Source organism: Prionailurus viverrinus, chromosome A3, assembly GCF_022837055.1.
Source record: "Prionailurus viverrinus isolate Anna chromosome A3, UM_Priviv_1.0, whole genome shotgun sequence".
NCBI classification, from domain to species: Eukaryota; Metazoa; Chordata; class Mammalia; order Carnivora; family Felidae; genus Prionailurus; species Prionailurus viverrinus.
The window spans coordinates 90,989,568-91,015,828 of NC_062563.1; the positions used below are offsets into that span (position 1 = coordinate 90,989,568).

At 45.3% G+C, this 26,261-nt stretch overlaps 1 protein-coding gene across 6 annotated transcripts in view; it reads right to left on the reverse strand.

Annotated features, from left to right (window-relative positions):
- The window catches only part of SLC4A5 (solute carrier family 4 member 5), a 128,154-nt gene that overhangs the window by 32,765 nt on the left and 69,128 nt on the right, over window positions 1-26,261 (reverse strand). For all 6 annotated transcript variants that reach the window (XM_047854073.1, XM_047854075.1, XM_047854074.1 and 3 more), the window contains 10 exons: window positions 15,011-15,171; window positions 14,123-14,278; window positions 12,750-12,845; window positions 9,907-9,962; window positions 6,524-6,681; window positions 5,987-6,074; window positions 4,890-5,044; window positions 4,333-4,518; window positions 2,480-2,654; window positions 99-232 (listed from right to left, as the gene is read on the reverse strand). In XM_047854073.1, the coding sequence (XP_047710029.1) occupies window positions 99-232; window positions 2,480-2,654; window positions 4,333-4,518; window positions 4,890-5,044; window positions 5,987-6,074; window positions 6,524-6,681; window positions 9,907-9,962; window positions 12,750-12,845; window positions 14,123-14,278; window positions 15,011-15,171 (1,365 nt within the window). The remainder of the gene's footprint in view (window positions 1-98; window positions 233-2,479; window positions 2,655-4,332; window positions 4,519-4,889; window positions 5,045-5,986; window positions 6,075-6,523; window positions 6,682-9,906; window positions 9,963-12,749; window positions 12,846-14,122; window positions 14,279-15,010; window positions 15,172-26,261) is intronic.

Consider the following 26,261-nt stretch of genomic DNA (forward strand, 5'->3'; position numbering starts at 1 on the left):
TCCCCCCCTGCCTCCCTTTTGGGCCTATTCTCCTTCCTGGCCTTAGTGTACTGCCCTAAGTGTGAGAGCAGGTACTGGGAACTACCAAGGGCACCTACTTGCTGAAGTCGAAGAGGAGCTTCTCAAAGATGAGGATGGGCCCTGTGCTGCTGAGGATGATGAGGGGCTGTCCCGAGAAGAGGCAGAACAAGGAGCCAGCCATGGCAGTGCCTAGGAAGCTCTCCATCACTCCCTGGGGGATGAGGAATATGAGTCTCAGCGGAAGCTGGAGAAGGGGCCTCTTAGCATAGGTTAGAACCCAGCCAAGGGCCCAGGCTACAGTGCTCATCTGCATTCCAGGCCCTCTCCTCCAAAAATTCTGCTTCCTATCTCCTATTCTACAACCCCTGCATCACCACTGTTAGTCTCAATTTCCATTTGGATAAAGGTCCCACATGACTTCCTTTTGGCACCCTACAGCTTAGAAAACAGGGCTGCCAGTGGATGTGCATGTGATTGTCCTCATGCCCAGTCTACTCCCAGAGGACAGTCCATTCATCCATCCAGTCATTTATTCATTCAAACATCTGTTACGTGCTTTCAGAGGTCAGACCACTCATTTGCTCAAAATCCTTTAAATAAGTTAGAGAGGGAGGGAGCCAAACCATAAGAGACTCTTAAAAATGGAGAATAAACTGGGGGTTGATGGGGGGGTGGGAGGGAGGGGAAAGTGGGTGATGGACATTGAGGAGGGCACCTGTTGGGATGAGCACTGGGTGTTGTATGGAAACCAATTTGACAATCAATTTCATATTTAAAAAAATAAAGAAAAAAAGAAAAAAATCCTTTAAGTGCCTGCTCTGTACCAGCCATTTTGTTAGGTATTGGGGGCCCATCAGTGAACAAGATAATGCATCTTCAGTCTAATGGGAAATACAAACAAGTAATCAGGCAATTTCCATACAGCACTTTCTCAACCTTAGTATTATTGACATTTGGGGCTAGATAATTCTTTGTTGTAGGGGGATGTCCTGTGCATTTTAAGATGTTTAGTTAGCAGCATGCCTGGCTTCTACCCACAAGATGCCAGTAGCACCACCCCCTCCCAGTTATAACAATCCAAACTGTCTCTAGATATTGTTCAATGTCTCTTGGGGGTCAAAATCATTCCTTGTTGAGAATCACTGCCAAGGAGTGTGATAACCAGGGATAAGTTCAAGGTGTTAGGAACACACAGTAGGAGTAAGGGGAGTGGTCAGAAAGGCTTCCTAGGAGGTATATATGTAGCAGCTGAGACCCAAAATAGGAGCACGGAATTGACCAGAATAGGGTAAGCGGGGTGACAAAAAAAGACTGTCCCAGGAAGAGGGACTCTTATTTACAAAGGCTGGAGCTGAAAGGGAGGATGCCTTTGAAGAAGTGAAAGATGATCAAGATTGATGGAAAACAGAATGGGTAAGAACAGGAATCTGCGAAAGGGTTCCTTGGGAGAGGAGTCTTGAGAAGCAAGTAGGGCCATGTCATTCATGAAGGCCATGTGGGGAAGCTGGGACTTATGAGTCATGGATGATACGTGCATACCTGAGTGAACCATGGTGTCACTTGCTATATTGGGGGTAGCAGCAGGTCTAGAGGGAAGGCAATGGATGCAATGCTGGCCCTGTGCATTGGGGGATTCCTGGGGGCAGCCATGTGGACATACCCAGGAGATAGTTGGATATTGGACCTGCAGCTCAGGAGAGTGGTGTGGTCTGAAGAGAAGCATTCATCTCAATGTATTTGGGAAAATAGGTCTTCCGTCTTGATGTCTGAGTTTTCCAATGGTTCTACCCTGAAGGTCCCATGGGAAAAGCCCCTTGCCTGGGATATGGGCTGGTATCTCTGTTGACTGAGGTTTTCCCCAGGGAGGCCTCTGTTATTGTCATGGTAAGAGCTTACCATCTTTCTAAACATGTCTTAATTCCAGCTAAGAATTTAAGAGTGTTTAAAAAAATGTGCAGAGAAGTCCATAATTAATAACTTAATTGTGCTGATTGTTCATTCACACCTCAATGGGGAGAGTATCAAATAACAAAACAGATAATTCCCCTTAAAAGTCTGAGCATCGCATAACGTATAGAATTGTCAAATCACTATGTTGTATACCTGAAAACTAATATAACATTGCAAGTCAACTAGACTTCAATGATAAAAATTAACAAAAAAGACTAGAGGGCAACTGACACTGCTTAATAAATATAACAAAATAAACTAAAAAGTTTGATCTATTTATGTCATCCTTACATTGGACTTTAGTAACATGATTTAACTTTAGATCTTTTAATAATGTTGGTTATTATTTTTTTTGAATGGCAAAGGATTACAAAAAGTGATGGTCTGAACCCCATGGTGGATGAAACCCAAGCCTTGGTTTTGGGATAATGGGATGAAGCTCATTACTGCCACCTGGTGGCAGAAGCTTTTATGGAGGTTTGCACTCATGGTCACAGTCCGCACACACCTGATAATTGTCAGTGGCATCCCCCAGAAGCCCACCAAAGGTGATTGCGTTGGTGATACAGCCGAGGTAGATGAACAGGATGGCAGAGATGGACTGAATGTGGAAGCCATCGTAGAAATCACTTAGGAACCAGGGCAGCTTCCTCTTGATATCCAGACGCAGGCCACCGAAGAACCTGCTCAAGACAGGCCCGGGGGCTGCTTTCTCACCACAAACACCAGTGCAGGGTCAGGGCTATTTACAGGAGCCTGCAGAATCTGGGGCAAGGAAGGGAACTTGACTAGAGGTGGATGGGGACAGGGATCTTTCCACCAGAACATTTAAAGACAGGGAAGGATTTTCACAGGACTGAAAGTTTGTGGTCAGAACCATCCCTACTGGAAAGGTGGTCACAGGCGGCCTGGATGGGAGAGGGAAAGCCTGATGGGAGCATGTCCTGGAGTAGATCTAACATCCCATGGGGAATAGAAATCCTGGGGTCCACAGAAATCCTGGCTGTCCTCCTCAGTGATGTCCCTGATCATCTGCAGGACACCTCCCTGTGTTTGGTAAACATAGATGTGTCCAACTTTAGGAGAGAGTTAGACATCCCATATTTATCAAGTGTAGGTTCTTAATCTTATAACTCGTTTCTTTATTCTCTGGAACAACTGAGTGGGGAATTTTAGGCTTAGAGATAGTGTTTACTGGGTATACTATTCCCCACAGCCCCTAATGCAATGCTTGGCATGGAGCAGGGTTTCTTAGCCTTGGTATCATTGACATGTAGGGCTGGGTAATCCTTTACTCTGGGGCTGTCCTATGCATTGTAGCATGCTGAGCAGCATCCCTGGCTTCTATCCCCAGCATCACCAGCCAGCAGCATCACCCCTCTAACTGTGACAAACAAAAATGTCTCTGGACATTCTCAAATGTCCCCTGGGGGAGGATGGGGGTGAAGGCAAAGTTACCTCCGATTTGGAACTACTGGCTGGCATAGAGCCAAAGGTATATAAAACATGACTCCATTCTCAAAGTCATAATTTACATATAGCTTTGTAGGGCCATGTCCTTGTCCTTTCCTAAATTATTCCAAGAACCAGCAAGGAAACCCAAGCCAGGAGATTCCCTCCATCCTTTCTCTTTTTAAAGAAAAAGAGAAAAGAAAAAATTTCAGATGGTACTGTTATGGATAAAATTGTGTCACCTCCAAAAGACACATTAAAATCCTAACCTCTATACCTATCATTGTGACCTTATTTGGAAATAGGGTCCTTGCAGATGTAATAAAATTAAGATGAAGTCACTGCGGTGGGCCCTAATCCAGTATGACCGGTGTCCTCATACAGAGAGGAAAGTGTCATAGGAAGACACACACAGGGAGAATACCACGTGAGGACACAGGCTGAGATGGAGCTATGTGGCTGCAAGCCAAGGACACCAAGGGTTGGCAGCCACCAGAAGGAGCTGGGGAGAGGGAAGGGAGGATCCCAGTCAGAGTCTGGGAGCTGGTCTTGCCCACACCTTGATTTGGAACTTTTACCTCCAGAACTGTGAGAGAAAATTTCTATTGTATAAGCCACCGAGAATGTGCCACTTTGTTATGACAACCCTAGAAAACTCATACAGGAACACAGAGTATCTAGAGAAAAGTTTGGGTTCCTCCACTCCTGTGCTGGGCCCCACTTCCTTTCTGCTGCAACCCTTATGCGGGATCCAGAGAGGTTTGGAGGGCGTGGGGAAGAAGAGTGCAGAGGCCAGACCCCATGGCCGGGAGGGGGCGCTGCAGGCAGAAGTGGAGAAGGTTCCCGCAGGTGGGTGAGGGGAGAAGCCTAAAGGACGGCTGGCGTAGCCGTCAAGCCTGGGGTGGGCACCTTCCCGTCCAGATAAGCTCTTCCCCGATTTCGTGCATGGCTGGCATCTCTCCGTCCTCCCCGCTGCTCCCTCCGCCGGCCCCGCCGCCACTGCCGCCGCCTCCCGCGCCGCCTCCAGCAACCGCTCCGCCTCCGCCCACAGAGCCGTTCATCTGGCCTAGCTCCGTCAGGGAGAACACGGATTTCCTGTACGGAGCAAGGGGCAGGTGACAGCAGGGCTCCCAATCCTGGGACAAGCTTAGCTGTTCTAGAACTGTTTGGAGAACACCTCTGACCTCTCCCACAAAAATCGTGAAATATCTTAAAATGCAGAGACAAATGCCGAAAATGAACTTGCAATACCCATGCACGGGTCACCCACACTTCATAGATGTTCATATGAAGCATATTGCTTGCTTTTTTTTTTTTTTTTTTTTTTTTTTAGAGAAATAAAACGACACCAGAAAAAGAAATAGTATAAACCCATTCATGCTGACCAGAAAAGCCAGAGACAGACAGACTCGGAGCTCCCTTTGTACCACCGCCCTCTTCTGCCACCCCTCCATCCACATACATACCTCTTATCAGCAGAGGGCACTTTCTTGGGGGGCTCAATTCGGATATTTGGGTCCCATTCTCCAGGGGGAAGGACGATGACCTCATCCAGAAATTCATCAATCCCTGCTATCAGATCTTCCCGATTTCGGGCTTTATAGGCCACGTCACTGAAGAGCTGGGGAGGAAAGAGTAAGGGGACGTCTTGCTGACTGTCTGCTTCTTATCCACCTCCTGGGAACACATCACATATAGTTTTGGAGAAGATTCCTCTGAACCATTGCTCCTGCCAGCTTACCCTCTGTCTTTGAGGTAAGGACAGAGCCCCTCAGGTGAAATTAGATACAGTGGGAAACAGCAGGGCCTTGGGGGAAGACCTGAAGGCCAGGTCTCTGTGTCCTAGCTGTAGGACTTTGGTCGAGTCACTCAACCTTTCTGTTGTCAGTTTTGCACACAGCAAGCTCATTAGAAAACCTATGTAGAGTCCAGTCCAAGAAGCTCAGATACCTTAAATCTGATTATAACTTCCTAGCCCCTCAGCCTTGGAGGGTCAGGCTGCATCATTCCAGGTTGTTTCCAGGGTGTTCTTTCTGATTTACAGATCATGCCTGTGTTTAAAGTCCTCTAGGCTCCCCACCACCCCAGGCACAGAGGGAACACTAAGCTGTGCCTACAGGCTCTGTGTAGTCTCTAGCTCACCTCTTGCTCTTGAAGCTCTTACACTGAGCCTAAGTCAAACCACTTTTATCCAGCATCTCCATCTTCAAGCTTTGGCTCTTGTTCTCTTTGTCTGGAATGCCTGCCTCTTAGGCTTATGCAAGGTCTATGTAACTCCTGTTCATCCTTAGCTTAAAGGCCCCTCCTATGTGAAGCCTCACCTGGCTGCCTGGACAGTTAGCATATGGTTCATTTTAGAATTACAGGTCTGTCTCTCCCACTTGATTAGTGCTCCTAAAGGGCAGGGACTGTTCCCTGATTCTTATAACCCTCAGTGCCCTGCACAAGCCTGGCACACAGTAGGTGCTCATATGTGCCTATTGGATAAGTGAGTGAATAAAGGCACAGTGCTTGTTGCAGGAGCCATGACATTCTGGAGTACGTGCTTCTTGTTCCCACTTACATCGTCTACCATGAGGGTTGCAATGGCACGGCCAATTTCATTGTAGGATTTTGATCTCCCAGAAGGTCCAAGCAATATGAACAGAAATCTGCAAAAATATGATGGAGGAGGAGGAGGCAGAGGAGGAGGAAAGTGAGAAGGAAAAATAGAAGCAGGTGAAAAGGAATCTCTGGCCCTGGACATGATTCATTCTTAACTCATGAATTGACCATACACTTGTCCCTTCCCTCCTTTGAATCCCACGCTTGCTTTGCAGAGGCACCTCTTCACTCCCTCCAGCTCCCACTTGAGCATCCTCACCATTGTCTTGTTGTCCAAGCCCAGCCAATGGTGTTTGTCTCAGCTGTTGGCTTCTTTTTTTAATGATTATTTAAAATAAAATCTAAAATACTGCCCTAGTCAGAAGACTTTCTTCCCCAGCAATTCCCTAATTTTCCTTCCACATTTTAGGGGTGTCTCCAATAGCACTTTGGGACCACTGCTTGGACAGCTGGCTTCCTTCAAGCGGGTGTGGGGGCAGATTTCAGTGGCCCTCACCTGGTGGGGACAGGGACCTCAGTCACTCCTCCCAGCATGGCTGACTGGATGAGACGCACAAAGGCAATAAATGGCTGGTCCAGGAAGTCCACCTCACCCACGAGTACATTGGAGGCTTCTGAGTCCTTGGGGATCTTCTTCATGAATTTGTTTTTCCGCTGGTCAGGGAGGGGAAAACAAGATACCCATGGATACTCACATCAGTGGTTTCAGCTCTCAATCCCTCACTCCACTTCAGATTGCTGTGAAGGCCTAACTTTAAAAAAATTCTCCATGCACTTTTCAAGAGACTGAAATAACCAAACACTTTCCCTATTCTGCAGATAAGGAGACTCAAAATTGGTTAACCCCAGGACCAAGTAAGCCTTAGTAGATGGGAAGGAACAGGCAATGATCTGAACCCTAAGCTATTCCTTGATGGGGGAAAACTTTGCTCAACTGAAGTGTGAGTCAAGGGGTCAAAGAAGAGAGCCCAGGCTTGCTGGCCATCAGGCCTTATCTCCCAGCCCCCTGCAGCACAAGCAGATGGGAGTCTTGGCTCTTCCACACCAGGTGCCCAGCCCTCCCTCTCTGCCCTCACCTTGGGTGACTGTGGAAAGGATGAGGCCCATTCTGATGACAGGGCAGACATGCTTTGTTTTCCCTTTGCCATCAGCTTCCTGATTGACAGGAGCCCCTGGACCCCACCTCCAAATCTGTGAGAGACTTCTGTGCCCCTGAGTCACCCCCAGGGGAACTTCCAGGAAACTCAGCTTCTGAGACTTTCCGACTTAAGACCACTAAGATGCTGGGGGCTAGTGTCTGTTCAGGGCAGGAAGGTCAAATAGGCAGAGCGAGTGGGGTCCAATATAAGAAGCACAGGAGGCAGGCCCTCATCCCAAACTTATTCCCACTCTGTCCGTGTATGACTTCATTCCTAGGGTTAAGATACTGACTCCTCCTGAGTTCTCTTTTATAATGAAAATGCCCCAGGGACAGTCATGTACAAGCCTCTTCTCAGTCTTTAACATCATAGGTTACATTAGTTTTTCAGATTGCTTCTCCTTGGGTACAAGGGGATGAACAAGGGACAGAGAGATAATTTTGTACAGAGAGGATGGAGAGGAAGGCTTTTGTGGGGGCAGGGCTGGTGGAAGTCCAAAGTGGCCAACAAAGGAAAAAAGGGCCAGAAGGGGGAGACAAGTGCTAACGAGAGATCCTGTGGACACCACAACATTGCCCCCCAATCCCTCCTTGTCTGGAATCTCTATTTCTCACAAGCACAGTGGAGACACAGATTCCTTGTGTCTCTTCCTGTTCCATGTCCCTGGGCACAGGCAGGGGCTACTCTCTGATGCACTCATGGGGGGCATGATACAGACTGGGCTCGGCAGCCTACCAGCAGAAGAAAAGGCATGTGAGCAATGGCTGCACCCTTATAATCTTTGAAATCTAAACAAACAAGCAAACAAAACTCTTCACAGCCACCCAGCTAATAGCACCAAGGACCCTAACAGTGAGAATAAGTATGGCCAGATGTTAAATGAGAAAGCCAGAGTCCCAAAGGTTCAAAAAGTCCCTTTGTTACAGGCATAGTCAGCTGATTCATAAGGAGGTTCTTCAAGATGGAGGATTGGGTGTGCCAAGCAGGTGCTGTCCCCCTGACAGGACAGGAGGAGGGGAGGGGTGGCAGGAATGCCCTGGACCTTGAAAACAACAATGCTTTGGCGTTATCCAACCAGTACATCCATAACCCAGGAGAGGAGAAGGGGCCCTTGCAGATTGTGACATGTTTGGTAAGGAGGTCGCCATGGTGGTGTCCCAGAAATGAGCCACACTGGCATTCTGGCCCTCGTGGCTTGGCGACAATCTGGACAAGGGTTTGTCCAACCGGGGCCCTGCCGACCCCACTTCCTGAACTCCATGGGAACTCTGGTCCACCTCTGCTGAGTCTCTGCACACAGTGAATCCACGCTCTGCTCACTAGAAACCTGTTGACCTGTCTAGGGCAGGTGTGGAGTTTTGAAGAAAGATGGACCTAAAGGGCACCCGCTGGCCTGCAAGCCATTGACCCCACAACAAGCCATGCTGCTGCAAATACTGAGAAGCAGCATCACTCAATCAGTCGGGGGAGCTGGATGCCGGGGTCCAATCCCTAGATTGATGCAGCTTTGCCTGGGGAAAGGGATAACTAGCATTCTTATTACCACTTAGATATTTATTTAAATAGTCTCTGAAAGACTTACTAGGCAATGCTTTCTTATGGTGGCTTTACCGTCTGTGTGCGTGACTATAGTAAAGTGGGTTTCCTCTCTAAATAATATTCCAGAATATTCCTTCCCAAGTCACCCCCAAACTAAGGACTCTAGAATCAGATTGCCTGGGTTAAATCATAGTTGTGTTACCTTTCAGCTACATGAACTTGGGCACATTATTTAACTGCTTTAAGCCCTCAGTGTCCTCATCAGTAGAATGGAGATGATAAGCATACCTTTGTGATGCAAACAAAAAGCTCTGTGCAATGTAGTGCATGCAGCATGTGGACCTGAAATTTTGGTTGATGCTGTTATTGTTATTATTTTAGCCACCAAAGGGACTTTGGGACTCTGACATGAGGGACTCTTTTTGTTTTGCTTTCCACCAAACTTGGGGGTGCCTTGAAGGCCTGGAGGTCACCCATGCTCCTGAGGGATTCTCATCAAATTTCAGGTTTCCTCCATCACCTTTCTTCCTATTTCTGGAGGCACAGGCAAGGGGACCATCAAGGTGTATGAGGGTTGCAGTTGAAGGTGGCCGCCACTAGAGTTCCCCAGGGGCAAAGTCACAGGGTACCTTGGTTGTGGGCCTTAGAACTTGGACTCAACCTGTTTGTAGGATTCTGATCTCCTCATGGAGGTTTCAGCCAAGCTGGTGGGAGACGAGAACTGATGTCCTGCCCTGGCCTAGGAGAAGACACACTAGTGGGCAGTCCAGTTGATCCACTGGCACTGTTGTCTCCACAGTCAGGCCTCACTGCTTTTCTCTGCCAGCCCAAGTCCCCACTCCATCCTTAAATCCACGACCTCCATGCTTGGGGGTCGTGGAGAAGGTGAGACTGTGTGCTGGTTGTCTTCTGTCCAACAAATCCCAAGTTCAGGGACAGCTGGCACCTCATCTGATCATACTTCTCTGTCCCCCACTCCCTGAGCACCTGGCACAGAGCCAGCATGTAGGGCTTAGTGAGTACCTGACTGATGGGCTGGGCAGTCACAAAGGCAGCCCAGAGCCCCCACCTGGGTCCTCCCTGGGGACTCCTATTCCTTCATGGGAGTGGAGTTCTGCCCGTAGGGGCTCCCTGTCCCTGAAACCAAAGGCACCTTCCCACCCTGGGCCTTCACGGTGGCCAAGGACCAGGCCTTTACTACCTGGTCTGTGTTTGGGGTGCGAGAAATATCATTCATGCTCCTGCTCTGGGCGTGACCTAGGAGAGAAGGAAAAGAAGGTCCATCAGGGGAAGTCAGGTCCTTTTCCCTTGGTCCCTCCACATGCTTCTCCTGGCTTCATAACCAAAGCAAGACCCCCTGTCTCCTCATCGCTCGGCCCCTTGGAGCTAGCCTCTGCTCCTTTTCCTTCCCTTTCTTCCCTTCTACTGCAGGTTCTCCTTTCCATTCTCACCCCTCAGTCTGCTATACTCTGCTCTCTACTCCTCTACCCCACCTTCTTGGGCAGAGATCGAGATGTCTGCTCTGCGCCAGGCCCTGGAGGAGGTGAGGGACACAGACACATGATCAGGTGAGGTGCCAGTGTCACTGAGTTTGGGCTTGTTGGAGAAAGAAGACCAGTTTCACCTCTGTCCTCCATGACCCATATGAGTGTTTAAAAATGGCCAGGTGTTGGGGCGCCTGGGTGGCTCACTCAGTTAAGTGTCTGACTTCAGCTCAGATCATGATCTCACGGCCCTATGTTGGGCTCTGCACTGACAGCTCAGAGCCTGGAGCCTGCTTCAGATTCTGTATCTCCCTCTCTCTCTGCCCCTACCCTGCTTATACTCTGCCTCTCAAAAATGAATAAACGTTAGAGATTTTTTTTTTAAATGGTCAGGTATTTTCTGGCAGAAGGAAGGAATGTGGGGAGAACAGTGGTGACAAATTATTTGAACTGGCCAATTGTTCCTTCCCTAGCTGAGGCAGGAGAAAGTCAGCTCTCATTTCCCAGCAGCAGCCAAATCCAGCAGGCACTCTCAGATCTGTTATTTCTTGGCTTTCTGTGGCCCGTGGCAGCCCTAGCTTCTAGAACTCTGTCCTCCCTTGGCTCCCTTCCTCTTACATGCATTCAGGATCCTCTCCTGCTGGGCTCAGGGCCTTGCTTTGCTTCATCCCTTGCAGAGTCTTCACCCCCTCCATCTTTGGTCAATTATATCCACCCCCTCCACCCCCATCACTTAATGCCTACACTGGGCTGAGGATGCCCAGATTGGGTCTCCACTCCATACCTCTCTCCTGAGCCCCAGACTCTGTTGTGCAGCCCCACCTGGGACCTTAAACTCCCAGGTAATGGAACTCACTGGCTTCCACCAAATGACTCCCCCTCCACATCTTAGTCTGTTCAATGCCCCTCCCTCCCATCCACCCCACCTAGGTGCTAGCCTCACCTCCTCATTTCCTGTTTCTCCTGGTCTTTGCATCCCACTTTGGCCCTGTCCTCTCCAGTCTTGCTCTGACAGTCTCTCACTTTCGATCTTGTCCCTCTCTAGTTTATTCTTTCTCAAATAAGAATCTGATCATGGTGTGCCTCTGCTGAAAATTTCTCAGGGGGCCCCATTACCTTCACCATAAAGACAGGCTCCTTCTGCAGCATATGTGTGTACGCTCTCGTCGCTTTGACCCTCTTGCCCTCAGGCCCTGCCCTCCTGGTAAAGTGAATGCTCACTTCACAGTGCCTTCCTTCTGCTGTTAGTTTCCTTTGTTTGGAGCAGCCTCCTCCTTCTACGCCCCACCCCACTGCATGCTTCTAGAAAATCCCTATTTATTCTCCAAGATTCAGACGTGTCTCCTCTCTGAGCCTTCCAGGGCCCACCCAGGGCATGGGGTGGTGTGCACACAGAATGTTTTATCTGGGTCTCCACTGCAGTATTGGGCACAAGGGTGACCTCAGACACAATGAACAACTGGGAGGAAGGCTTGCCCCAAAGCCATTTGCTGCCTCCTGGCATCCCTACATGGAATAACCAATGCCAGGAAGACTAAGTGTGTTCTGGGGTCACCAACAACAAACAGAAAAGACTACCTGAGGCCTTGGGCAGGGCCCACACTGCCCTCCAAATCATTCCTTGAACCTGGTCAGGGTACAGGTGGCATAACTTGTACATACCTTGGCATTTTAGTAAAAGTATTTATTTTTATTTATTTTTTTTTTTAAATTTTTTTTTCAACGTTTATTTATTTTGGGGACAGAGAGAGACAGACCATGAACGGGGGAGGGGCAGAGAGAGAGGGAGACACAGAATCAGAAACAGGCTCCAGGCTCTGAGCCATCAGCCCAGAGCCCGACGCGGGGCTCGAACTCACGGACCGCGTGATGGACCGCGAGATCGTGACCTGGCTGAAGTCGGACGCCTAACCAACTGCGCCACCCAGGCGCCCCTAGTAAAAGTATTTAAAGGAACATACTCCTCTCACTCATTTTTCTTTCCATTTTGCAACTTCTCTCTTTTCTTTGCTTCACAGCTTACCTGTCAGTTACCCCACCCCCACCCCCATGAATTGCCTGAAAAGCCCTGTCTATGACTGTGTACTTCACAAGCCCCCTCACCCATTTCCTCAGGGGGCTGTGATTGCCAGCATCCCACCTTTGTGGTGCACAAGACTCTCACCCAGGGATGGCAGTGTTCTCTGACTGTCCCGGGGGAAAATTCTTAGCTTGTATCTAATTCAGTTTCAAGGAAGACTTCTTACCAAAAATGGGGCTAATGATCAGTATGGTGAAGACAAAGGTAGAGACTAAGATAAAAAATGCCTAGCACATAGGATTGTTACTGATTATGCCAGCATTTGATTTAGAGTTGCATTATTCAGAGTAGTTACATAGAAACGTAGGGTAGTGAGTTAGGTCCTAAGGACAGCCCAGGTTTGAGGTGAAGGTTAGATTTCTCCTGATGCCTGTCCTGAAAATTCTAGACAGGTCCTGACCTTTATCTCCTCCAACTCTGAAAGTCTATGGAAGCCGACATAGAACAAAGCTGTCTTGCAGCAGCCGAGAACACACTCACACAGCCTTCCGTAATTGGCGCTTTGCCGCATCCTCAGGTCCTCGGTGGAGTGGTGTAGGCTTGGACCAGCCACTGGGCTCCGGGCTGGGCTGCGATCTGGGAGGAGGAACAGAAGGGATTTGGCTTCAGCAGCCTTGATCTACAGCACAGCCCCTGCAGTTAGCACGGCCATTCCACCTAAACAAAGCTGGGCTGTGAGATGCATCTCTTCCCCTTTCAGGAAGAAAGTGTATTTTGGTTGTTTTGTGTTCTGTTTTTGAAGTTAATAGTCTGAACAAGATTACAGAAAATATTTGTACTCTTGAGAGTGAGACACACAATTGTTAAATAGGCAGCAGGTGTTGTAGACTGCCTGGGTTCATCCCTGACTCCACCACTTACTTGCTGTGTGACCTTAGGCAAATAACTTAACCTCTTGGCGCCTCAGGCTCCTCATCTGTAAAATGAGGATAACAAGACCAGTACCTAGCCACAGGGCTATTGTGAAGATGAAGTGAGTTAACACATGTGGACACTCACAACAGTGCTTGGAACATGGTAAGTGCTATGTACCTGCTAGTTATATGCTAAACACTTTCCATTTTAAAACAATTCATCTAAAGAAATTGCTCAAGGTTCTTCATTTAGCAACCTTCTGGACTTTTTTCTGATTACTGCATTTATCTAGTATGTTCAGCAAGGCTGCTGTCTGGGTACTTTGACTCTGCAATATCAACAGGGGAGGGTTGCAGGTTTGAGCTGTGTGTGTGGAACAATCCATTCTCCCTAATGACCCAGGCTCTGCTAATCAGAGTAACACAGCTGCCAGATTTACAAGCCCTGGCACACTTGAGATGAACCCAGAACCTTCTACCACCTTGATGTGCTTAATTTTCTGCCAAGGCTTTTGGCTCTTCTTGGGGGTTCAATGGGAAACTTTTGAACTCTTTCCATAAACATGCCATCTCCACCAGCATTTTGCAAGCCTGACCACACATGAGAATCTCCTGGGGAGCTTTCTAAACTTCCTGTTTCCAGGCCATACCTCAGACCAACTGAATCCAACTCCCAGGGTGGAGCCTATGCATTGGGACCTGTTTCATACCCCCACGTGATTGCATTGTGCAGCACAGGCTGAGAACCAACTCTCTTCCTAGGAATGGTTCTGCTCTGGTAGTGGGAATAATTTTGGGATATGGCTGGAGTCTCTGCAGGCCTGCTAGAGAAGGAGGCTGAGGGATCCCCAGAACCTCAGAATTTTTCCAGGATCATGAAGTCCAGGGAGCCTCCAAGTTGCTAAGACCCTGCAGCCACCGAGGAAAGCTCACCTGGAGGCTGGGACCTGACACAGGCCCCCACGTGCCCAATGCCCACCAGCATATGGCCCAACTCACTGGTGGTGGAAGAGACGGACTTTCCAATGTCAACCAAGGAGCGATGGATGGGCTTTTTGGTTTGGTGACGGTGTTTCCTCAGGAGGACATAGCTGACCCTCTCCCGGAGCTCTGGTCGCAGGAGGCCGTCCTCAATTTGCTTCTCGATGACATCATCTAAGTGGGGAACAGACATGCCTCATCCATGTGGGACAGAATGACCAGGGGTATGGGAGTCTTCAGTTTCATTTGTTATTAATGGGATTAAAAGTGACTAAAGGAAGCAGGAGATGTGGAAATAGTCCTGGCTTGCCACAAACTGCAGAAACATGGGCAAGTCACAACCTTTGGGTATGTGCATGTCTGTACATGTGTGTGTGTCTGTGTGTATGTATGTGTATATAAAATTCTATGCTCTGTCAGTGCTATTGTGAAAAATAAACGAAATACCCTGAGAAGAACAAAACTACTGTGTTCAATGGTTTTAGTCCTAACATGAATTCCTTTTAGAAACGTATTTCAGACAAAATACTGGTGGCAAATTTCTGAACAAAATTCATAAGACATTTTAGGGATAATAAGGTGAGCCACCCCCTCCTTCACCACTCCACTAAATAAGAGCTAATTTCCTAAAGATGAATGATGATCCATTTACTCTAACAAGCAACAGGTTGCCATGGCAATAGGTGTCTCTGAGAACACTAGAAATCCCATCTTCTTTTTGCTCCATTGCTGGATGGCATTCATAGGATGGTCTTTTCCCCATTGGAGCTCTACATGGGACTGAGACTGTTTTGGGAGCGTCAGACCCAAAGCCTGGTTTCTGCAGGATCAAGTGGGTGCTACACAGACCCAGAGTGGGCATAGGGCGGCCATGGCTTTCAGGGGCCCCAGTGGTCCCTGCCTCACCTATGATCTGTGGTAAGGAGCCACTGTCCAAATCCAGCAGCACCGTCCCCGTCTGCAAGCAGGTCCGGAGCTCGAAGAGGCTGTGCAGCGACAATGTGGATACATGGGGCTTGCTCCAGCGCTCGCCTCCTTCCTCTACCTTTTCTTCAAACTTTATCCACCTGAAAGGGGTTAGGATGGGGCTCAGTGTGGCCAGCACCCTCTGGAAGAGCACCTGTTAGTTCCCCTCAGGGCGAGGGATGTTGGCCCGCAACTCATCTGCTGCATGTTGTTGGGACACTGGTGCTAGACTGACAGGCAGAGGATCCTGGGAATTCCCTCACTCCATCCCCACTTCCTCTGATGATGGCATGCTCAGGGCACAGTGACATCCAGAGAATGACCATAAATGGGCATGAGGGATCTTTTTGGGGTGGCAGAAATGTTCCCAAACTGGATTTGGTGATGGTTGCACATCTGTACATTTACTAAAAATTATTTAATTGTACATTTAAAATGAGGGAAGTTGACCTTAAAATATAATAATAAAGCTGTTTTTTAAAAACAAACAAACAAACAAACAAAAACCAAGTATCTGAAAGACCTAATTGTGAGACAGGGAACCATCAAAATCCTAGAGGAGAACATAGGCAGCAACCTCTTTGAGCTTAGCCAGAGCAACTTCTTACTAGACACATCTCTGAAGGGAAACAAAAGCAAACACGAACTATTAGGACTTCATCAAGATAAAAAGCATCTGCACAGCAAAGGAAACAATCAACAAAATTAAAAGACAGCCTATGGGATGGGAGAAGATATTTGCAAATGACACATCTGATAAAAAGTCAGTATCTAAAACCTATAAAGAACTTATCAAACTCAACACCCAAAAGGCAAATAAGCCAGTGAATAAATGGGCAGAATATATGAATAGACACTTCTCCAAAGAAGGCATACAGATAGCTAACAGACACATGAAAAGATACTCAACATCACTCATCATCAGGGAAATACAAATCAAAACCATAAGATACCACCTCATACCTGTCACAATGGCTAAAATTAACACAAGAAATAACAGGTGTTGTTGTGGAGAAAGGGGAAGCCTCTTGCACTATTGGTGGGAATGCAAATTGGTGCAGCTACTCTGGAGAACAATATGAAGGTTCCTAAAAAAACTGAATATAGAACTACCCTATGATCCAGCAATTGCACTGCTAGGTATTTACCCAAAGGATACAAAAATACAGATTTGAAGGGGTGCATGTCCCCCAATGTTTATAGCAGCATTATCAACAATAACTAACAATGGAGAAAGCCCAAATGTCCATTGACTGATGAATCGATAAACACACACACACACACACACGCACACACAATGCAATATTACTCAGCCGTAACAAAGAATGAAATCTTTCTATTTGCAACAACATAGATGGAGCTAGATGTATTATGCTAAGCGAAATAAGTCAGAGAAAGACAAATGCCATGATTTCACCAATATGTGGAATTTGGATGAACATATGGGAAGGTGGGGGGTGGGGAGGAAGAGGAGAGAGGGAAACATACCACAAGAGACTCTTAACGATAGAGAACAAACTGAAGGTTGATAGAGGGAGGTAGATGGGAGATGGGCTGGATGGGTGATAGGTATTAAGAAGGGCACTTATAATGAGCATTGGGTATTGTATGTAAGTGATGAATCACTTAATTCTACTCCTGAAAACAATATTGCACTTTGTGTTAACTAAATAAAATTTTTTTTAAAGTATCAACTGGAACCTGGTTACTCAGGGCTGGTCACACATGTGTTCAGTGTCTGCCTTATGTGGTGTGGTTCGCTGGGAGCAGAGAAAGCATTCCTGACAAAAAAAGTATTTCCCCATGGCTTCTACTGCGGGGCATGAAGATTCTACACGTCCACTCTGGGTTTTGGTTCTGAAAGTTCATGTTAAAATACAAATGTCATTTGGGGAAGGAAAGAAATTAAACCAAGGATGTGTTGGAATTTGTTCTTTCTGGAAGACTTGGCATCAGAGGCTGAGTTGAGGAGTAGAGTGAGATGGCCTTGGACAGAGGCAGCCGTGGCTGCAGTGACCCGTATCTCCCCTGCAGAGGGCAGCACCACACAGCCTGGAAAGCTGCCAGGAGAGCAAGGTTAGCAGGCTCCATTTTGCAAGATGTCAACCCCAATTTAGTGGGTAGCTTCAAGCTATTCCAGTCAAAATCCTAAGACAGTATTTTGGGGCCCTGACTAATTCTGAAGTTTGTCTAAAAGTGGTTGAAGAAAGGCTAAATAGGAAGAAGAACGGATGGACATGCTTTTAGCAGATAAACACACTTGCCGAAAAGCTGGAGTACTTAAAATAGTTTATTTCCAGTCTAGATATAGACAAAAGGATCAATGAACAACAGTCCAGAAGCAGACCTGGGCCCCCTATGGGAATGTGGGTTTTTATAGGAGTTGTTTAAAAGATGACCAACCTAAAAATAAAAAAAACTGTAACCTCTCAAACTACTTCTCACCAAACACAGTATTAAATTCTACGTGGGTTAAAATCTAAACATAAAATTAAATCTATGATGGAATATTATTGACTCTTAAAAAGAAAGGAAACTCTGACACATGCTACAACATGGATGAACCTTGAAAACTTTATGCTAGGTGACATAAGCGAGGCCTAAAGATAAATATTATATGATTTCCACTTGCATGGAGACCCAGGGTAGTTAAATTCACAGAGATAGAAAGCAGAGTGGCGGCTACCAGGGACTGAGGAGAGTGGGGAGTGGGAATTTGAGACAGTAGAGAGTTTCAGTTTTGCAAGATGATAAAAGTTCTGGAGATGATGGTGGTGATGGCTGCAGAGCAGTGTGAATATACCCGAGGCCACTGAACCTTACACTTAACAATGGTTAAAATGGTAAAGTTCATGTTTTATATATTTCACCACAATTCAAATAAATAATTTAAAATGTATAAAGAACAATACAAATATACTAGAAGAGAATATGAAAGAGTCTTCTTATATTCTTAGTTGTACAGAAAGAATTCCTAGACAAGATGTGAAGCCGCAAGGGGGAAAATGGACAGATTTTGTTACATAAAAATAAACTAAACTAAAACATCCATATTACAAAATAAGACTCAGTTCAAAGAAATGCAACATAGTGGGAAAACTGTTACAACACACAGGGCATCAAAAAAACTGGTATCTATACTATAACAAAACTCCTTCACATTAATAAGAAAAAGTCAAATTACCCAAATGACGACCAAACATTTCTGGAAAGAAATGAAGAGGGCCAAGAAGATTTTCAACTTTACTGGTAATTGAGGACATTTACATTATTGGAGATTAAATGACATTCTTTATTTCTCCTATTGGCAAAAATGAAAAGGGCTGACAACTTCCTGTGTTGGTGAAAACACAAGGGGATACAGGCAGGGCACTAACTTAGTAGATGTGCATGCACAGTGCATGTGTATGTAAACACAATGTGTGTATATGCTGTGTAGCAGCATGGTCTTGGTGTGGGGACTGGGCAGCTGCTTTCAACATTTAGTGTGCATGTCTTTTGCTGTAATGGTTCCATTTCTAGGAAATTAATGCAGAAATATCACAGTAGTATGTCTACAAGAATACTCAACTGCAGCTTTGTCCATTGAGGTGAAGAACTAGAGACCGCCAGTTTCCAGTAGGGCCATCGTCACATTGATTCCCTGCATCCCTGCCACAGAATACCTCTCAGAGGTCAAAAGTGTGAGGATGAATTATGCATACTGACAAGATAATACCATGCCATTTCAGAAACAAACAAACAAACAAACAAACACACATCTATTTGTTTGGCCACGTGTGTCTAAAAGTGCCTGGCAGAAGCTTTGGAAGGCTACCTGTCAAATGGTTAACAAGATGGTTACTTCTGGGGAGAGGAGTGGGTTTGCTGGTGGGGGAGGGGTTAAGAGACTTTCACTCTGTTTGGGTTAATTCATGTAGCAACAGCGCAGCCTATAGAGCCAGACAACCAGGTTTGAATCCCAGCTCCATCATTTACTAGCTATGAACCTTATCATTTTGTTTTCTACAGGAATAACAGCATTAACTAATTAATATTATTAATTATTAACAGTAGCAATCAGAGCAGTGCCTGACATATAATGCTCATTCTGTTGGTGTTAGCTATTAATGTAGAAATAAAGAATATTGCTTTTGTCATTTTAGAAACAATAAAAGATAAGAAAGTAGAGGCATTCAAAGATCTCCCAACCAGAGGACACCGTGGTTGATATTTTGATGACTCCCATTATAGATCTCTGTGTGTATAAATGCATATGTGTACATGGGCACATACACAATTTTGCATTAATGACACCACTGAAAAGGCAGAATATCTACTGGACATTAATTCTTTCATGTCTATAAATACTGATATCATTTTAAAGGCTCTTTAGTATTTCACTGTGTGAATGGATGACAACTGATATAAATAATCTTCACTTGGTGGACATTTAGGTTATTTCTAATTATTTTTTATCATATACAAGGCTGGATTGAATGTCCTTGGCCCGACTCCATAATTTCCTTAGGATAAACTCTCAGAAATGGAACTGCTATGTCTGTACATTTTTAAGTGTATGATATGCATTGCCAAATTCTTCTCCAGAAAGCTTCTGCCAATTTACACTTCCACCAACGTACAGGAAACCTCACATCTCTCTGAAGTCTCTCAAACCCTGGCATTGTCAGTCTTTCTTTAAGCTTATTTATTAATTTTGGAGAGAGAGGGAACACCAAGAATTTGGACATTTCTAACAAGTTCCCAGATAATGCTGATGCTGTGATCTAGGGATCACACTTTAAGAAATATTGTCTTAGGGGGCACCCAGGTGGCTCAGTTGGTTAAGCGTCTGACTTTGACAAGTTCATGATCTCTCAGTCTGTGAGTTCAAGCCCACGTTGGGCTCTGTGCTAACAGCTTACAGCCTGGAGCCTGCTTTGGATTCTCTGTCTCCCTCTCTCTCTGCCCTTCCCCAGCTCACACTCTGTCTCTCTCTAAAAAATGAATAAACATTAAAAACATTTCTAAAAAGAACCACTGTCTTAGGATGATGATTCTTAAATTTAGGTGCACAGAAAAATACCTAAGATGCTTTTAAAATCTTGATTTCTAGGTCTATTCTAGAAATCTTGATTTCTAGATCTATCTTGATCTATTACATCAGAATACCTGAATGGAACCCAGGCAACTCTGCAATAGACTGTCCTACATAACGTTCCTGACTTGTGGGGCTCAGAGGCTAAAACAAACAGTTAATTGTAGTCAATTGTGTTTCCTGGTTATTTTGATAGATACCTGCTTCCCCCAAATAGACATCAAGTTTCTTGAGGACAGGGACCATTGTTTCCTCACTGGTGTTCCCTTACAGTCTTTAAATGCTTGCTCCTTCCTGCTTGAGGGCAGTGAGGCCTCACTGATCACTTTGGGTGAAGTCCAGTTATGAGGAAATGACTGGGGAAAAGACACAATCATAGGGCTTAAGTGTGCTTAAAAATACTTAGAATGATCTAAGCAATGATCGTCATAGTCTAGTAACATCACAAACACACACATAGACCAATGGGGCAGGAGCTGCCTCCTGATAGAAGCAGACACCTCAGACAGGAATCAGACAAGCCTGGACCCAACCACCTATTCACAGGAAATACAGGGGCAGATGAACAGGTTAAGCACCATCACAGATACACAACAAAATCCAGAATGTGGAAAGCATATGGGACAAATGCTGCTTCTTTAGCAATGACAACAATCACAAGGGAAAGAGGAGGAACCTGTAGTGAACGGCTTCAGAGACAGATCTCCCAAATGCAGTATGTGTACCAATTATATTTTAAAAATATGAGATAATCTGGGAGATATAGACACTGCCTAGATAATTCTGTGAAAATAAAGAATTAGTGTCATTTAGAAAAAATATGTGACAGTGGTATTATGGTTGTATTAAAAAGAAAGAGGCCTTGGGGCGCCTGGGTGGCGCAGTCGGTTAAGCGTCCGACTTCAGCCAGGTCACGATCTCACGGTCCAGTGAGTTCGAGCCCCGCATCGGGCTCTGGGCTGATGGCTCAGAGCCTGGAGCCTGTTTCCGATTCTGTGTCTCCCTCTCTCTCTGCCCCTCCCCCGTTCATGCTCTGTCTCTCTCTGTCCCAAAAATAAATAAACGTTGAAAAAAAAAACATTTAAAAAAAAAAAAGAGGCCTTTACCCCAAATAATTGAAAACAGGGTTTTGAAGACAGTCTGCGGATCAGGACCCATGGTCACAGCAGCATTATTCATGATAGCTAAAATGTGGAAGCAACCCAAGTGTCCACTAATGGATGAATGGATAAGCCAAATGTGGTATATACATAAATGGAATATTATTGCGACTTAAAAAGGAAGGAAATCCTGGCACATCCCTCAACATGGATGAACCTTGAGGATATTATGCAAAGTGAAATAAACCAGGCATGAAAAGACAAATATGGTATGACTCCACTTCTGTGAGGCATCTAGAGTGGTCAAAATCATGAAGACAGAAAGTAAAATGGTGGTTTCCAGGGGCTGGAGTAGGGGAATATAGGGGGAGTTACTGTTCAATGGGTACCGGGTTTCAGTTTTATAAGTTAAAAGAACCATGAGGATGGATGGTGGTGATGGCTGAATGTATTTAAAATCACTGAACTGCACACCTAAAAAATAGCTAAGATAGTACCATATTTAATCATAATAAGAAAATGGGAAAGGAAGGAAGAAAGAGGCCTTATCTTTTAGAAACACACACTGAAATATTTGCAGATAGAATGATATGGTGTATGGGATCCAGTGTGGGTGGAGGGGCGGGCAGCAAGGAGGGGGTCGAGACACAAGATTGGCCATGAATTATCTGGTAACCACTGAAGTTGGGTGATGGGTACATGGGGATTCATTCTACTACATACTACTTTTGTATACATTTAAATTTTCCATAGTAAAATGTTTAACCACTTTTCAGAATGAATAAAGGAATGGGCATTTTAGAAAGCCTTTGACCAAAGCCTGGCTTAAAAACACTCAGAAGCCTGATAAAATGGTTAATGTGTAATCCCAAACAACTCATTGCAAAGTGATCTTTACACCACAGTTGGCTTCAAAAGGTGGGGAATTAGAGTTGGAGAAGCAGGTCAAGCGGAAAGAAAATCTCCGGGCTGGAAAAGAACTCTAGGGATTTTGTCCAGGCCAGGGCAGGGCACCAGATGCCCTTCTCCCGTCTGGGATGGAGCTGAACAGAACCTTAAAGAGTCACATGTCACAGAAAGCAGTTCTCTGTCACGCAAAGAGGGTCTGGAATTGAGGCCTTTTCTGTGACTAGAAACTCAATCACAGATGCAATTAGAGAAGTCGCTGTTCAGTTTACACCAAGAATGATAAAAAGTGTCATGGGGCAAGCTACCAGTACAGCCAAGGCTTTCCAATACTCAACTCAGGATGTGAGAAGAAGAGGGAGGTTCTCCTTGTAGGCCCTGGAAAGGGCTAAAAACTAGGAGACCTAAATTCTAGTTCCATCCTCAGATGGAGACTTAAATTCTAACCCCCACTGACCCTGCCCTGGCTAGTGCATCTGTGGCTCTTCACTTCCCCTGCATTAGTGTCATCTGGGAGCTTATTACAAATTCCAACATCTGAGGCTGAACCCCAGACTAATGACATCAGAATCTCAAGGGCCTGAGAATCGGACATTAGGTCTTTTTAAAAGGAAGACCCAGGTCTTTAAGAGGACCATGAACAGGCCATTATGTGTGGTTAGCTAAGAGTAATCTGGAGAATGAATATATATATATATATATATATATATATATATATATATATATATGAGTAAAATCTGGAGAATATAGAATATGTCTGGAGAATATAAGAGTAAAACCTGGAGAAATTCTGATTGGGGTGAAGGTCCTTTCTTTCTGTACTTATTTTGCATATAATCACCATTAAATTGTGTCCTGGTTAATTTGTTTGCAAAAATTCCCCTTAAAAGAGATCAAACCCTGCATCAGGCTCTGAGCTGACACCCCAGAGCCTACTTAGGATTCTCTCTCTCCCTCTCTCTCTGCCCCTCCCCAGCTTGTGCACATTCTCTCTCTCAAAATAAATAAACTTAACAAAAATTCCTCTCAGAAAATCCTAAATTCGAAGATTAAAAAATGTAATCTATAGAATGTGAACTTTAATGTTAAGGTTATGTTGCTTCGAAACGTTTAAGACTTATATTTGTACGAATTCATTGCTTAGATGAAGTTATGTTTACTCACCTAAAAGTTGAGAAGTACATGCCCACAGTGTGGTAATTCTCCATCTACATGGCCTCCCTCACTGACCTTATTCTGTAACTCTCTCATCCCTACTCCATCACCCATTGTCCAAAGACTTGACTTCCACGTTTTAGTTACAAAGTATCAAGACATAGTTTTTGCTTGCTGCTAAGGCCAGTTGGTAATAAATTTTGTGACTTTAATGGATTGATTTCTTAAAAGTAATGTGAATGTGTGTTCTCCCCTATCATCCAGCAAAGCTATTTAACTGAACTTTGAGTCATATTAACACCTTGACTTTTCCAGCAGAAACCAAAGGCCAGTGTTAATTCTCCTACAGACCAATTAAAAATTTTCCTGGAGATGTGTGAGAAACCATTAGTATGTATGTGGAGTGGGGTACCTGGATGGTTCAGTCAGTAGAGCATCCGACTCTTGATCTCAGGGCCGTGAGCTCAAGCCCCACATTGGGCGTGGAGCCTATTTTAAAAAAATGTATCTGAAATAATATAAAAAGTTGTTTCCACCCAAGACCAGGTTCGGAAATTTGTCTTCATATCGTCCCAGAGATGATTAGGTCCAAGGATACTAACTAATGTTAACCAAGTTCACAAGGATTGATGTATTAGCCCAAATTTACAATGAGATTTACAACGGTTATAGGGGTTAGGTACTGTCATCTTGCAGCCCTTGCATTCTCTCCTTACAGGCAGAGGCATAGGGAAAGCCAAATTATCATCAGAAAGATATAGAATCAGAATTGAGGCTAAGTGACTCAAATGTTTAAAGACTCAGGATAAAATGTCTGGAACCTTCCATTTCTGTAAATGAGATTTGCCTGGGTCTGGGACCAGACAAGTGGACACCTCTGTCATAGACTTTTCTGGAATGAACCCCGCATGCTTTCATGGTTGACTAATTTCTTGTGATTGAAAGTCTTTCCTTTTGCTAGCATAGGACTCCCCTCTAAGGGCCTTTGGTTATCCAGTGAGATCTGGGCACTGCCAGAGACCCACTTCTCAGAAAGAGTACCCAGTAGTCAGCTGGCAGGGATGAGGCAGAGGTGCATCATTCCAGGAGCCGTGTTGAGTGGGATGGGGGTGGTTACTCTGTGCCCAAGATCATTCATCTGGTGAAGGGTCCATCCTGCTGTACATCATGTCTTCATTCAGGGGTAAGGGGGAGCCCAGAGCTAAGTGAATGCCATCAGACACAGCTATTAGCAAATCCCTTACTGGCTCCTTCAGGGAAAGGCTTCTGGAGACAAATCTCTCTAAAGGCCACTTGTTTGTGTGTCCAGGAGGTTTTTGTAATTACTCCCAAAGGAATGTAATTTATAGACTTGTCAGTCTCCCTCAGAGTCTGTTGGCACCTGTTCCTCACTGCCTCTCAGGAAAGGCCCTCCTCTCTACCTGGGTGCTCTCTCTCTCTCTCACCTGTGCTATTCAGGCCCTAGTTCAAAGGCCACTTCTTCCAAGGCAAAGCTTGAAGAGACTGCTCCTTCCTCTGACCTCCCATCCCATCTTGTGTCATTTGTCACATGGCACTTACCATAACAATGGTGGCTAAAGTTTACAGAGCACATTCTATGCACCAGATGTTATACCAAATACTTTACATGTATTATCTCATTTTATCCTCAAATCAGCCCCTTGAGGAAGGTCTGTTACTATTCACACTGTCCACATTAGGATACTGGAGACTCAGAGGATAATGAACCTGCTCAAGGTCATGCAGCTTATAAAAGACAATGTTTAGGGGCAAATCTTTTGACTCTAGAGGTCTGTTCTCACTACATCACAGCACTCCCCTTGGGTTTAGTTATCTATGTATATGAGCACATGCCTGCCTTTTACACTAAATCAGGGGTCAAAAAACCCACGTCCTAGGAGTTAAAAGTGCCTCACAATTTGCTTTTGTATGACCAGCTAGCTAAGAATGGTTTTTACAGTTTTCAAAGGGTAGTAATAAAGGAGGAAAAGGAGAAGAAAAAGAGGAAGGAGAGATCATATATGAGCAGAAAGCCTAAAATACTTACTATCTGTCCCTTATAAGAATTTTGTTGACACCTGCAATAGATCATAAGCATCTTGAGAAGAGATTCATTCCTGACTCATTTCAGTTCTCCCACAGGACCTAACACAACGTCCCCTAACATATTTTTAGAATGAAAGAAGAAAGGTGTGGATAAGATCAACTTTCCGAAGTTCTCCTAGACCCACAGATTAGAGCTTCCACTTTTCCACAGCCCTATGAATTGATATAGAGCAGTAGTGACAGTAGCTATCCATGTACAAAGATAGGATATGATCTCTGAGGTGCTTGTCTAAGAGGGGGGACAGGTTTGCAATACTCCACCACATATACTCTCATGGTGACTTGAAGAATTCTTAAAGTTCTGGTTGGCATTAGACACATGACTGTGGCCAAAGACTAGAGTACATAAAGCACATATCTTCACTATTATACATGTGAAAAAGACATATTTGGGGTGTCTGCTCTGCTTCCATACATGGGGATATGCTCCCCAAACCATGGCCAGCCTTCCCCATACCTCCCCATAACTCTGATTTGGGTCACAGTGATGGGACAACCAAAGTTGGGCAAATCCAATGCTCTTTGAAGAATTAGGAATTGGGACTGAGAAATGGCTATGCATTGTGGAATGGTCCCTTGAGTAGATGTAAACACGGAAGCTAAGGAATGGCCAAGGATAGGGACAAATGGGAGAAGCCAGCTGCAGAGAATAAAGAAGCTGCCCAGAGAGAGGTAGAGCCAGAAGCAGAGAAAAAGGACAGCTTGGTTTCCTGGGACCAAGCCTTGAGATATCTGACCATCCCTGGGTACCATGAGGTCAGCCTGTGTTCTGCTGATGCCTCCTCCTGTTGTGTAGGTTAGCTTGGGTGGGTGTCTGTTACTTGAAGTCTCAAATGTCCTAACAATG